Source organism: Gossypium raimondii, chromosome 3 (genome assembly GCF_025698545.1).
Source record: "Gossypium raimondii isolate GPD5lz chromosome 3, ASM2569854v1, whole genome shotgun sequence".
Classification (NCBI taxonomy): Eukaryota; Viridiplantae; Streptophyta; class Magnoliopsida; order Malvales; family Malvaceae; genus Gossypium; species Gossypium raimondii.
Genome location: NC_068567.1, coordinates 9,971,221 through 9,985,116, shown reverse-complemented (window position 1 = coordinate 9,985,116; position 13,896 = coordinate 9,971,221). Strand labels below are relative to the sequence as shown.

Below are 13,896 nucleotides of genomic sequence, written 5' to 3'. Positions count from 1 at the left end.
GTTTATATGTATGCGATTGTGTTTATGTTAATCTTACATTGAGCTTTATAGCTCACACCTTTTAATTTTCTGATTTTATAGATAACCTTGATGTTAGGATTCGATGATGACATTTGGAGGAGTTTATCGGAAGTCTTTTTAAATTAAAGTAATTAAATTTCATTTTGATATTTTGGGTTTGTAATAAGTTTGAGTATGACCTGTGACATGAGACTTTACTTTGGGGATTTTATTCTGATTTGCATGACTTGATTGCAAGACATTAAGTTTTAAAAACTGCATAAGTTAGTATTTGATAAGATTTCGTATGAAACTCAGTTTTTAAAAAATAAAATCGCAATAATATTTTTTTGTTTCATTTCTAAAAATGAGTTTTTAATAAAATTAGACTTAGTTCTCAAAATTATAAATGTTTACAAATGAGAATTCTAAATGCAATTGATTCCTGAAGTTAATGTACAAATGATTTAAAAGTATGATTCAAAACCCTAAATAGTTTTGAATAAATGATTGAATGCCTACGATTGAGATATTAATTATTTCGATTCTTGAAACTTTCACGGTTTTTACGAAATAAAAACAAACACTTTACTTCTTTGTTTTGAATTGATAAGCCAATAGTTTTAAAATATTTATTTCAAAACTCCGAAAGATTATTTCGACCATTTTCGTGGACAAATGGATTTGAAATGTGATTGAAAATAAAGTTGAACATTCGATTTTTTTAATTTTGAATGGACTGCGCAAATGGTTTAAAAAGTACGTTTGAAATTACAAAAGTATTTCTAGGACATTTGGTGGCCAATGTAGCTTTCCAAATTCAGCCATAACGATTGGGTCGGGTTTAGGGTGTTACATAGTACTTCAATTTTGCCTATTAATTACTTAATTAAGGTACAATGACTCAATTGTAAAAGGTGTATCGCTATAGATTTTTAATTAGCCAAAGAACCAAAATGACAATTAAACCATAGTATAATATGTGTTAATGGCATATGATGTAAAATTCCACTTATGAATGTTAGTGATAGATTAAGTTAAACTAATTATAATTAATTTAATTAAACCTAGTTAATTAACCACTAATTTTACTATATAAGATAAATTAAAGAAAGAAAAGGCCATTTTCTATTCATCTTCTTCTCCATCATACAAAGAAAGAAATAAAACCCTTAAGGAGGCTTTAAATATTCAACCCCTAATTTTTAAGTTCAATTAAGTCATTTTCATTTAATTTTTATGTTTTTGAGGTCATGAAAGCTTGATTTAGCTAGACCATGTACCAATTTGTAAAACTATTAAAGTTTTGAAAGTTTCCATTATTGATTTCTTGAAGAAATTGGTGTTAAATTGATAGATTTTAAGCTTAGATATGAAAAGGACTAGATTGTAAAGTCTATTTGATAGTTTTGTACATAAGGAATAAAGTGAATAAATTTCAAAATTTATGTGAAATTTTAGTAATAATAGATAGTTAGGGAGTCCCTAAGGGATGTGATTGAAATCTGTTTTCAAACCGAAGCTCAAAATTGAAAGATGTTATTTCGATTTTAGAGACTAAATTGAATAAAAGGCAAAACTTAAAGTGCATTAAAAAATGTTATTAAATAGGTTCATGCATATCATGGAATGTTATAAAAATATTTTGTATTGATGAATTGTCTAAAATAATTGTTTAAATTAAGAATTGAATCAAACTATAGTCAGGGAAAAGCCAAAATTGTCGAATAGTCCTTAAGGATCTAATTTGCTTGTTGTCTTGACCAGGTAAGTTTATATGGTATTTATGTGTTTAAATAATTGTGTGTTTGATTTGTATATGTATAATCGATTGTGAATTAATTGGTGGTAAATTGGTATAAAAGGTGAGATTTGGACTAAATTGTAAAGAAATGTTAATGTGTATAATAGATGCCTATTTGAACTTAGTAAATGTTATAATACGATTAACATGCTAATAGGGTTTTGTGCGTGCTTGTACAAGATTGGTTACAAATGTTATCGAGATCTAGTATTTGTTGGGAATCAAAGACACATGTGACACAGGTTTAGCCTAGACTGGTAAATTGATGTGTCATTATAAAGGTTTAGCTTGGACCGATAACCTAACACGAATATATGTTAAGCTCGGGCGAGTAATTGGTGTATCAAAGATATCTGTGTATCCGAGTCCATTTACTAGAGTTCATCGGGCAATACAGCTTATTTGAAATGATTAATTGACTTGTTTTGGTATGTTTGATCCAAATGAAATTGGTATTTGTTGCTTAAATTGTTAGGTTGGTTGGAGAGTATAAAATAGGTACCAAATGATTAATTTTTACCAAAAACATGTACCACGTCACGACTTCAGATTTTGGACGTCACAACGTTGCCATTATAGTGAGTGACGTTGTGACGAGCTAGGGCTTGTCATCGCAACGTGACATGCTGAGATGGCCATGTCGTGACGAGCGCTAGATGAAGTCGTGACATCGATCCATACATTTTTAAAACTTTACAATTTGGTCCTATTTTGTGCATGGGTTGACTAAGAGCTTTTTTAAGCTCGATTAAGACTTTGAAATAAGATATTATTGTATTTAAATCATGATTGATATGTGAATGCATGTGAAAATGATCATTTTATTGTGAATCTGACTGTAATTGCTCTGGCAATAAATGTGGCATCCTGTAGTTTGGATCCGACGATCGGTCGAGCAAGAGGTGTTACAAATATCATATATCGCATGTCTTCTAGTCTCATTTACAACTCTAGAATCAATTAAATTTAGGCTTTGATACCAAAACAAATGTAGCACCCCTTAACTCAAGATTAGTCGATAATTCAAGCAAAGGATGTCACATTTGAATACTAGGTTTACTAAATTTGAGGTTCATATTTCCTACTTAATATTGACTGTATTAAGGTAATTTAAGGTAATTTGAACCACTTCTAAGCTTCCCTTATGCTTTGGTTGCATTCAATCATTGTTTGGGGCTTGTTCAAGGCTAAACAAAACAAATAAGGGGAGTTAGGGTAGAGGCATCGATACCTTGACCCAATTTATCGGTACTTGGGCACTGGAACTATTAATTTTTTTGCATTCTGCTAAGGAAGTACCAATACAACTCCCACTTGTGTCAATACTAAGATGCTTGAAAGTCAAAACAAGCCTGAAACACCTCCAAAGCATGCCATATTGTTCACCATTCACTTCCAAACTTTTTCCAACATTTATAAACCATAAAATACATATAATTATCACCCAAACATCATATAATGCAAGTATGCTCCATCATAGAATTTAAATGTAACACCCCTCACCCTGTTTGGTCGTCAAACCTGGACAATAGGATGTTACAACTAAATATTAAACAATTACAAGCAAATTATAATTTTGAAAATATAAATTAACTATCAAGCAAATCATAATTAAATAAATTAACATGTGTTTCAATCAATTATAGGTTAATATCGAACATACAGAAAGTTAAAACTAAGCAGGCAATCAATTTGGATCAGTTTGAAACAAATTTAAAAATATGAGAAAAATATGAAAAAAGGGGACACACGATCGTGTCTCGAGGCCGTGTGGATAGGTCACATTGTCGTGTGAGTAAACCGTGTAACAACTCGATGCAGTGTGAAATTGGGGTCACACAGCCGGGTGACAAAGCTTAGCCCATGTGGCTCAATAACATGGTCGTGTGGGCAAACCGTGTATAATTCAAATATAGAGTCACACGGCCGTGTCATTAGGCCATGTACAATTCGAATATAGGGTCACACATCCATGTCAATAGACCATGTAACTCCTTAAGATTGTGTGGACAACCCTATACTAAAATTAAATAGGCCACATGGTCATGTAAGGACCGTGTGGGACACACGACCGTGCGGGACACACGACCATGCAGTAGACCATGTTGCAAGCCATGTACACCTAAAGTAACTTCAAAATCAAGCCATTTCACCTACAATTACTTGGTTACCATGCCATACCATTTGAACCTATAAATACGCATCTTAAAACACACCAAATCATATCAAAACATGTCATATACCATTCAACCTAAGTGTCTAACCAATATGCCCACAAAGGCACCTCAATTTGTAATTCAAAACAACCAAAATTAAAATGCTCAAACATACCAAATCATTAACGTTGTATGACATTTTGTCAATCACTTACTTAAGCACAACTAACCTTTAAAACAATTTCATGTTTCAAAATCATTTTAGATATCAAAACATATCAAACCTAATGCCTAACATATAACCATTTCATCCATGAAAACATTTAACAAATAACCAAAGCAACCATCAAGCTATCAACAAAGTGACCATTGCCATCATGCTATACATATTTACATAACCTACAAAGCCAAAAAGATTCAAAGTACCATCAACTAAAAAATCAACATTTCAAACACAAAACTTCCTAGGTACATGCTAAAACCAAAATAAGAGCATCACCAACACTTGAGTTCGGGATTGCCGCTGGATGCTGAATCGACGTATTGACTGAATAGTACCTAATCTGCACACGGACAAATAAAAACGTACGCTGAGTAACTCAGTGGTATTTCTATAATTCAAAAAATAAGTATAATATGAAACATAAATGAGCACAAACTTAAAATGAAAATAACATGCAAATCATCAAGTCAAATATGCTATATCACATTATCAACTTAAGCCTGTCACGTTTTGCAAGAGAATAATCTTATAACTCATGTGAGATAGGTTTCATCTCAAAATTCAATTTCATGATTTCATGGAACATAACATATTAATGTTCCCAATTTAATTCAAAATTCACATTTCATTTTCATTTTCATTTCCATTTCTAATTTCATTTCTTGTTCTTTTTTTCCATATCAAAATCACATATAAATCATTTCGTTCTTTATATCCTTATTAACACGACTTGGACTCGTACGGATATATGGATCCAACTAACACACCAGTTTGACACCTAGTGCCTCATCGGATAAATCCGAAGCAAATAGTTGTGCTCAGTGTTATCAAATAGGTTGGCACCTAATGTCTCATCGGTTAAACCAAAGCAAATTGGCACCCAATGCTTTATCGACTCATAGTCGAAGAAATCCCTGAACTCTTCCTATCCTATGGCATGCCAACTATATCCGGCTTTGCCTAAAAAATTAATAGGGTTTTCATTTCATAATCCAATACCAACCAATGTCTCAATTTAAAAAATATTTCAATCAAGTAAACATTTATTCAACATATATAGTAGTCATAATTATCCTAATTCATAATCAATTTTCATAATTAATAAAAACACACATATTTTATCAAACATATTTATTTCAATCCTCATAATCATTATTCGATTCAAATCATCTCAAGTGAATAAGAATTCTGACATCATATTCTTACCAGGAATGAGCAAATCAATATGCATCAATTTATAATTATTTCGGATTATAGAAACACAAACTGTAAACTCCGAGCTATTTGTTGACGACTTTATCTTTTCTTTTCTTTTTCAAGGAATCCAAGTCGACGTTAGCTATAGAATAAAACAAGCAACACATTTCATCAATACACAAACAATTTCACATTCAATTGCTATTATATACAACTTTTGCATTTTATTAAATTTTGTCCTTAAAACCAGGACTAACAAAACTTCCACATTTAACCTCAAATTTTTATACCAATTTCACTCTAAGCCAAATTTAACTCTCTATTTCTCATTTCTACCACAAAATTTTGACATTTTTGCAATTTGGCCCCTATTACACAAAATCAACAGTTGACTTTACAATTTAGTCCTTTATCAATTCTAAACTTAAAATCTATCAAAATAACACCTCAAACTCTAAATATTCAATAATTGTAACAGCCTAAATCTTTACCAGTACAAAAAATTATAACATGGATTAGCTAAATTGAACTACGAGGATTCCAAAAACATAAAAATAACAAGAAACGGGTAAAATTACACTAACCAATTTGAGCTTCAAAGCTTTCTTCTTCCTCCCCAATTTTAGCATGCAAAAATGAAGATGAGAGGTTTGTTTCTCTTTCTCCCCACTATTCTATTTACTTTCATTTTGTTTTATCTTATTTTTATTTTAACATAAATTTTAACTAAATTTTTATAATATAGTTAACATATAGTATAAGTCATAACTGGCCACCATTGTAATCATAGATAATGGTTTATTTAATTAATAAGTCCCTTAATCAAGTTCCACATTATAATTTAATATCAATTCATACTTTTATCACTTATGCAATTTACTTCCTATACCTAAATTAAAAACTAATTCAACGAAATTACCTAACCGAAATTCAATTCCCTTCTAATGTAACTTCATAAATATTTAATAAAAATATTTATGAGTCCAGTTTACGGAAACGGGGTCCCGAAACCACACTTTCCAACATCACTGACTTTCAGGTCATTACATTAAACATCACAAAGTTCAAAATACCAATAAGTATGCAAGGCATAGGTTTGTACTACCAAACTAATTTACTACTTACATTCACATAGCTCTAGACCTATGTACATGCCATTCTAAGAACCAAAATGTAAAGTTCACACTCTTAAAGAAGATGTGATTCTAACTATCAACTCCAAACGGTACTTTTAAAACGATCTTCTACCTATGCGTTAAAACAATCTTCTTGCATAGGATCGACTTGTAAAGTTTCTTGAGGTACCGAGGAAGAAGCTCCCTCGCTTTTTTCACTTGATCTTTTTCTTTAAATTAATGGTTTAAGAGAAGGAAATCTCAAAGATGATTTTTCAAAAATTGCGGGGTTGGGGGTTTTGGTTTTCTTCAAACGAGCCATTGAATGATATTCTAGAAGCAGTTTTGCTTGAAAGAAAAGCTTCTTGAGTTATTGTGGCAATAATTTTAGGGTTCTTGAGAGGTTTAGAAAAGTTAAACTAACCTTAATCTTTTCTTACAAACATTTTGGCAATTTTCACCCTACTAGAAATAAAATTAAGAAACTAAAAAAGTAGCATATGTCGAATTGAGTCAATACAACATTGAATTAATGATTTTTGGTGTTGTGCCTTATATGTTGAGTTAAATTTGCCACATTCCCACTTTGTTCCTCAATTTTTTAAACTTGGCAACTTTCAATGTTTTGATAAATAAATCAACCAATCGATTTCTAGTTGAATATCTCAACTGTGCCATTCTCAACTAGCTATTTGATGAAGTGATGCCCGATGTCAATGTCAGTGAAGAAACGTAGTGGAGACCCAGGGGGGCTATACCCCTTGAAAAGGTAAATTTTTAATTAAGGCCCTTTATAATTTATAAAATTTTAAATTAGTAATGATAAAATTGCACTTTGACCCCCACAAAAATGATAAAAATTTAATTTAACCCTTTAAAAATTATAAAGATATAAGCTATTAAAATGATGAAATTGCATTTTACTATAGTATAAATATACAATTTTATTCCACCGCCCAAAAAAATTTTTCAAGCTCCGTCACTAGTCAATGTGTTTTATCTTTGAATGAAACACAAAATTCTTTGAGATATTAGTCGCACTAAAAATAAAAAGAAAAATTAAATTTCAAATATACGGAAAATTCTAGACTTCAACCATTTTAACCTATTAAAATTCATAATTCAAGAAAAATTAAACCTGCATTAATTTGATCAAGCAAAAAATTATAGCAAGTTAGCAGCTATCTTCAATTATAATAAATTTATTATAAAATAACATAAATTATACTTTATTTTTAATTCTACATTTTCTTTTTTTTTTTGGTTTTCTTTGCTTCTTTTGTTTACTAGCTCCTCAACCTCGTTGAAGTTTAAGTGAGAAGCACCTAACTATTGAGGACAAAGAGAGAGCCTGTCAACTCCACATTTAAAAAAAAATTAAATTAAAATATATATTCTAATTAGAATTCATTAATACAAACATATTTTCGTTGGTTGCATGAGTTTGAATTTAGTAAATTGAAATATTGAAATCTATTATATTAATAATGATATTTCTATATTAAAAAATTATTATCTTATTTACCCTCAGTGTCAGTGGAATAAAAAATTTCACAAGCTTTTAGAATAATTTTATTTATTTTAAAATATAAAATATTAATATTTTATATACTAATAATGTACTATTTTAATTCCACAAGGAAAATTAAAAAATTCCTTTCTCGATTTTTGTATCTTTATTTTTAAAATATTTTATTATATCTTATACTACACTTGTCATTACTATAATTCTACTTGCTGAATTTAAAATGTATAAATATTTTTAATAATAAAATAATAAAATATAATTTAAAAAGACATTTAACATTATTTAGATCATGCTTGTGGGGAATTTTTTTAATTATACTTAAACAAATACTGCTTGCCTCCTTTAGAAAATGAATTTTTAAATAAAACAATACTCAATATTTAATTTAAATTTAATCTAAAATATAAAATATATAATTATTAATATATATTTAATATTTTTGAAAATAATATTCTAATTTGATTAGATCTTCAAAAAAATTAAATCGAACTGGATCCGATGCAAGTACACAACCCTGCAGGGACAATGATAAGTAAAACAAACATCACCGACAAATTTACAATTTCTACTGAACTCTGAAAGTGAACACAAAAATAAGACAAAGGCCATAATCATAATGACATTAGATCTGCTCAGATTTGCCCAATATAACTGATTTAACAACAAACCATAGTTTCACACTCCTTAAGAAAAAGATAGTACGCCGGCGCCGGTGATTTACACTGCATTTATGGCTATCTTCATACCAGATTCACAGTGACCAGCAATGTTGCATATGAAGTAGTTCATTCCTTTCCCCAGTTTTACCTCATCTTTCCCTGACTTATACACTTTTGCTCCCGCCGGCGTTATGCAGCTTCTGTATCCTCCCCGGTTCACCGCCACCACATTGTGGATTGTTGCATCGTATTTGAAGACTGCAGAAAAAAAAAACCACAATCATACAACGTTCCAGGTTTCCCGATTCACAATTATGTAACTTCAAAACCCATTTTAGATCGTATATGTATATGCTTACAGAGTGTGTCACCGGCCCTAAAACGCTTCCCTCGAGGCCAAGTGGCCATGTTAAAGGTCCAACCATTGGAGCCACCAACAGTATAAGTTGCTGCATCGACATTTTCCCAGAAAACAAGAAAGCAAAATAGCAATGCAACCCAGAACTTGGCTTGACTTGCACTGCCACTTCCCTGCGCCATTTCTGAGAAAAAGCTTAAACTGTAACTGGAAAAATTGTAGATTTATTTTCGGCTGCGTTTGGGTGAGGTGGGGAAAGCTAAAGTTTCATGCTTTTATAAGCCGTTTAGAACAGTGACGTTGAATATTTGTTTTAATAATTATAAGCCGATTGAACTAGTCGAAGCCAACGACTGCATTACCAACTACTGTTTGTTTAGCTTGAGTGTCATCAAAAGGACCGTGACGGGTCTTAAATAGAAAGTGCTTGACTATGGTACTCACATGGAAGAGTAATTGCAATCACCGCCCGTGAATTAAAAGATTGGAGGCTGAACTGCCGAAGGATAGTTGGAAAAGGCTATTACATATGTCCAATACGAGTATATTCAAATCAACAAGCTAATTAGAAAATAGAGACTGTAATTGTTTGATTAAATCCACATAAAAAAAATTGGAAAATCATGGTACCTAGGAATCTAAATCGATTATTGAATATTTGCTTTCTTTGAAAATAAAGTTCTTTCCTTCCTTTGAAAATCAGTTTTTCTCTTCTTTGTAAACTCAATTTTACCTGACATGATCACCATCGAAAATCCCACAAAACTTCCCTATAATGAAATATTTAAATAGATGCCACTACACATGTTTAGAACTTTTTCCTATGATGCCCTGGAAACTAAAGGCAAGGTACCTGAATAAGACACTTTAAGTCTTAATGATATAAGCAACATTACCAGCTTTAATTAGCTAGCCTATAATTTTAGTAATAATGGAGCGACATTTGTCTCCAAATCATGATCAAGATGCATAATTATTTTCAGCACTGTTGAACACATGCCGGTAGCTCGGATACTAAACGAAGCACATGAATTTTCATACAAGTTCTTCAAAGAATGATGAAATCTAGTTCCCAAAACTTGCATTGTCCCTTTTCTTGGTAAAGACTAATTCCTCCCTTTTATTGGTAAAAAGGAAAAAAAAAAATCCTACAGATTTCTCCCTTCCTTATGATTTTACTCTCATGGGACTCTTCTGATTTGAATAGCGTGCTTCGAGTTCAAACCACGAGTCCAACTTGACTAGTTGGTTAAATTCTTTGAATGTAGCCATCTTGTGAAGGTGATCTCTGGTAGTTCCGTTTTCTTTCAGGGTCCTGAGGACGTCCACCAATGCACGAGCTGAAGCATAGAGGGCGGTGAGTGGATGCACAATCAAATGAAACCCCATTGCTCTAAGCTCCTCAGGCGTGTGCAAGGGTGTGACCCCACCTTCAATCATATTACAAACTCTGTAACCTTTTGTATGGCTTCCAATCTCCTTAAGCTCGTCATCGTTCCTCGGTGCCTCCACAAAGCAAGCATCTGCTCCTGCCTGTACATTGATCCCAGGATCAAAAGTTTAGCAACATCATCTAGAAGAGAACTATATGCCATACCACATCATTGCACAAAGTTCAAATTTGCTTAACAATGCAAGAAAAGGTAAATGTAGCCAACGGATAATTGCCTCTTTTCATGCTTGATCAATAACACACTCTTCCAGGATCTACAACAGAAGTGAGAATTTTCACATGGGGGAGAGTGTAGTGATTCTCACGGATAAAATTATATCTAGTTTTACAAGATTTGGTTACTACAAGGGGCAGATGGAAAAGGAGACAATGATAAAGCAGATTAGATTGAATGCGGTTTTAGCAGATTGTATGAAAGATAAATATGATTCAAGGTCAATGCAAGAGGAGTACCTCCATGTAAAGATTAGCTCTCGCGATGGCATCAGAAAGGCCGGTTTTTGCTGATGTAGCACGTGCATCAGTTCTAGCCACTAAGAAAAAGTCTGAATCTCCAATGGCATCTCTTGCGGATGCAATTTTTGCAGCATGCTCCTCTGCAGGTATAACCTAAAAGGACAAGTTGAGTAAGGGGGAACAGGAGGAGGGAAAGGCATTAGAGATGAACAAAAAACACCTCTTCTCCATATGATAAAATCCAATCAGTATCACCAGATGCAATAACCAATAACAGAACCTGAAATTTCGATCAAGAAACTCTTAATTCAAATAAACGGGAATACGAAAAAAGTACCTGCTTGCCACGCATATGCCCTGGTTGAATACAAAGGCAAAGGAACAATCAGTACACTAAGTAACAAGAGAATATATGAAAACATAAAGAATGATGACTATGATATCATTGGTAGAATCTTTTCCCGGTCTAATTCGAAAACATGAAGTGGAAGTTCATAGTTCATACCACACTTCTTTGGCCATGCTTGATCCTGGAAGGAAAGTAAGCCAAATTAACAAGAGGAAGCAACAGGTTCTTCACAAACAAATAAATCCAATGGGCTTTTACATAATTTTATGGCAAGATAAAGCAAACTTATAATCTATAAAAGCAAGTTCATCTAAAATCGTATTTCCATCTCTACTTTGCATATAGGGAAACAAGAATCCAACATGGTGAAATATATATAAAAAGATGAGCCTTTTACTTGCAGAACTGATCTTTTGTACCTCAAGAAAGCAACCAGCAGCACCAGCTGCAATCAAATCCCTGACAGTCCTTTGAACATTAAGAGCATTGCCACCACCAGTATCTGAAACAAGCAGATTAATAGCATTGTTATTACTGAAATATTGAATCAATGCATTTCATAACCATGTAGTATTGAAATGATTAACGACCAGTTAAGCTCCATTTCCTGGAGAGTTGAGCTTTAACCTATGAAACCAATAAAGAAAAGTAAAATAGAAATGCAATAGGATAAATAAATACCAGCGTCTGCAATAATGGGTATCATCGGAGCCGCCGCACAAACCGTTCTAGCCGTCGCCGCCATCTCCGGTGGCCTTCAAAAAACATCAAAAACCTAATAAAATTATCACATTGTTTAATGTTTTATAGCCCCAAAAAAAGAAAAGATGGATCCGGAGTTCTCACGTGAGCAAGCCGAAGTCAGGTTTCCCAAGGAGAGAAGCAGAGAGAGCATATCCAGAGATGAAGCCAGCTGTGAAACCAGACTGCTGAACAATGGCAGCCGAAAGAGCGTCATAGCAGCCAGGCATTAGAACGATGCCTTGGTCCTCAATCAGACGGTGAAACCGCGTCTGCATTCTGACCGTCGGATAGGAAGACTTGGTAGGCGACGACCTTGAGCGTAATGTGGAAGGTTTGAAGTTGAAGTGTTGAAGCGAAGTGGCTTTGGGTGGCATTAGCATGATGGTGGTCATCGTCGACATTTTCGAAGCTGGAAGTGGAAGTAGCCTTGGGGTTTGGTCGGGTTTTGATGTGCGGTTTTTATGGATTGATTGCGCGCAATATTATCAACGTGAACGACGGGGATTTTCTGCTTTCATGTTGTCGTTTTGGATAAGGTTAACTGGATAACTGATAATGGACCCAAAGCCATTTTTAGGTCAAATTCTACTATTAGTTTCTGCACTTTGCAAAAGTTATGGATTTAGTCCTTATATTTTAATTTGATCAATTTTAGTTCTTTTACTTTTCAAATTGGTCAATTTTAGTCCCTATACTTTTCAAATTTTGAACTCTTAGTCCTGACCCTAACAATACCATTTAAATATTTGGTTAAATTCAATTACTAGTCATGTACTATGCATACAATTGTGGATTTAATCCATATTCTTCAATTGAATCATTTCAAGTCCCTATATTGTTTGAATTTTGAAATTTTTAGCTTGGTGTAAATGACTCTTTTAATCCATTAACTAATTTTTAGGGAGTAATATGTGAAAATAGTAAGTTGACATGGCATTTCACACGTGATAATATATTTGTCGCATTAGATTTTGAAAATAGCAAAACTTATTACTGAATTTAATAGTTTTCTTTTGGAGAGGATTGAAATTTTAAAATTTGAATAGTATTGAAATTAAAATTACCAAATTAAAGTATAAAAACTAAATTCATGATTTTTGCAAAGTATTGAAACTAATAACAGAATTTAATTTTTCTTTTAAAGATGTTAGAAGTAGCTCTGTCAAGTTGGGTTAAATTCTTTGTATGTGTTAAATGATGGCTTAAGGGTATTATAAGCCCTTGAAATTTTTAAAAAGATCAATTAAGTCTTTATGAACTTTTTATACCAAATTAAGCATTGAACTAACAAAATTGGCTAAATAAATCCTTTGATTAATATTGACCGTTAGTATTTAACGACAATCTTGATATGATTGTTAACAGATATCATATCAGCAAAAAATATATATATATATATATATATATTTAAAACAAGTACACAATAAATCTAGACAATGATTGTCACAGTTCATTTGAATCGAACACCCATTTGTGTAGTTACATTTTGAAATTATAAAAAGCATAAAAATATAAAAATCATTAAAATTATAAAATATATAGAAATTACTAGAAATTAATTAAAATCATAAAATTTATAAAATAATTTATTAACTTTATACTTTTAAGTAAAAAAAGGAACATCAAACAACTTATCATAAAATGAAGATTAACAATTTTTTTGTTATATTTTCTTCTCATTTTCAATTTGCACAAGTTATATTAGTGAAAAATTTTAATCGAAATGAAAAATATATAAAAAATTATAGTTTTTAATTAATTTCTAATAATTTTAATAAGTTATTTTTTCTAATTTTTTTATAGTTTTTAATAATTTTTTTTATATAAATTAACACCTAGTCAATAGCTTAAGCC

At 31.9% G+C, this 13,896-nt stretch overlaps 2 protein-coding genes across 2 annotated transcripts; both read right to left on the bottom strand.

Moving 5' to 3' along the window:
* Window positions 1-8,556: 8,556 nt before the first annotated feature.
* On the bottom strand, window positions 8,557-9,336 carry LOC105797105 (basic blue protein). Its single transcript, XM_012627037.2, has 2 exons — window positions 9,042-9,336; window positions 8,557-8,940 (listed from the first exon to the last, which is right to left on the bottom strand). The coding sequence occupies exons 1-2, from the start codon at window positions 9,220-9,222 to the stop codon at window positions 8,741-8,743; spliced, it is 381 nt and encodes a 126-aa protein (XP_012482491.1). The 5' UTR covers window positions 9,223-9,336; the 3' UTR covers window positions 8,557-8,740.
* A 646-nt stretch (window positions 9,337-9,982) lies between these two features.
* Window positions 9,983-12,519, bottom strand: LOC105797104 (carboxyvinyl-carboxyphosphonate phosphorylmutase, chloroplastic). The gene is made up of 7 exons (XM_012627036.2): window positions 12,145-12,519; window positions 11,980-12,053; window positions 11,718-11,800; window positions 11,455-11,479; window positions 11,287-11,306; window positions 10,947-11,102; window positions 9,983-10,573 (listed from the first exon to the last, which is right to left on the bottom strand). Exons 1-7 carry the CDS (start codon window positions 12,441-12,443, stop codon window positions 10,208-10,210), a joined length of 1,023 nt encoding a protein of 340 aa, XP_012482490.1. The 5' UTR covers window positions 12,444-12,519; the 3' UTR covers window positions 9,983-10,207.
* Between the last annotated feature and the right edge of the window lie 1,377 nt (window positions 12,520-13,896).

Coding starts and splice junctions, on each gene's coding strand:
- LOC105797104 (XM_012627036.2), bottom strand. CDS start 12,443: ATGTCGACGATGACCACCATCATGCTAATGCCACCCAAAGCCACTTCG. Junction 12,054..12,144: donor CCTGACTTCGGCTTGCTCAC/GTGAGAACTCCG, acceptor TGTTTTTTGAAG/GCCACCGGAGATGGCGGCGA. Junction 11,103..11,286: donor GGCATATGCGTGGCAAGCAG/GTACTTTTTTCG, acceptor TTGTCCTTTTAG/GTTATACCTGCAGAGGAGCA.
- LOC105797105 (XM_012627037.2), bottom strand. CDS start 9,222: ATGGCGCAGGGAAGTGGCAGTGCAAGTCAAGCCAAGTTCTGGGTTGCA. Junction 8,941..9,041: donor TAGGGCCGGTGACACACTCT/GTAAGCATATAC, acceptor TTTTTTCTGCAG/TCTTCAAATACGATGCAACA.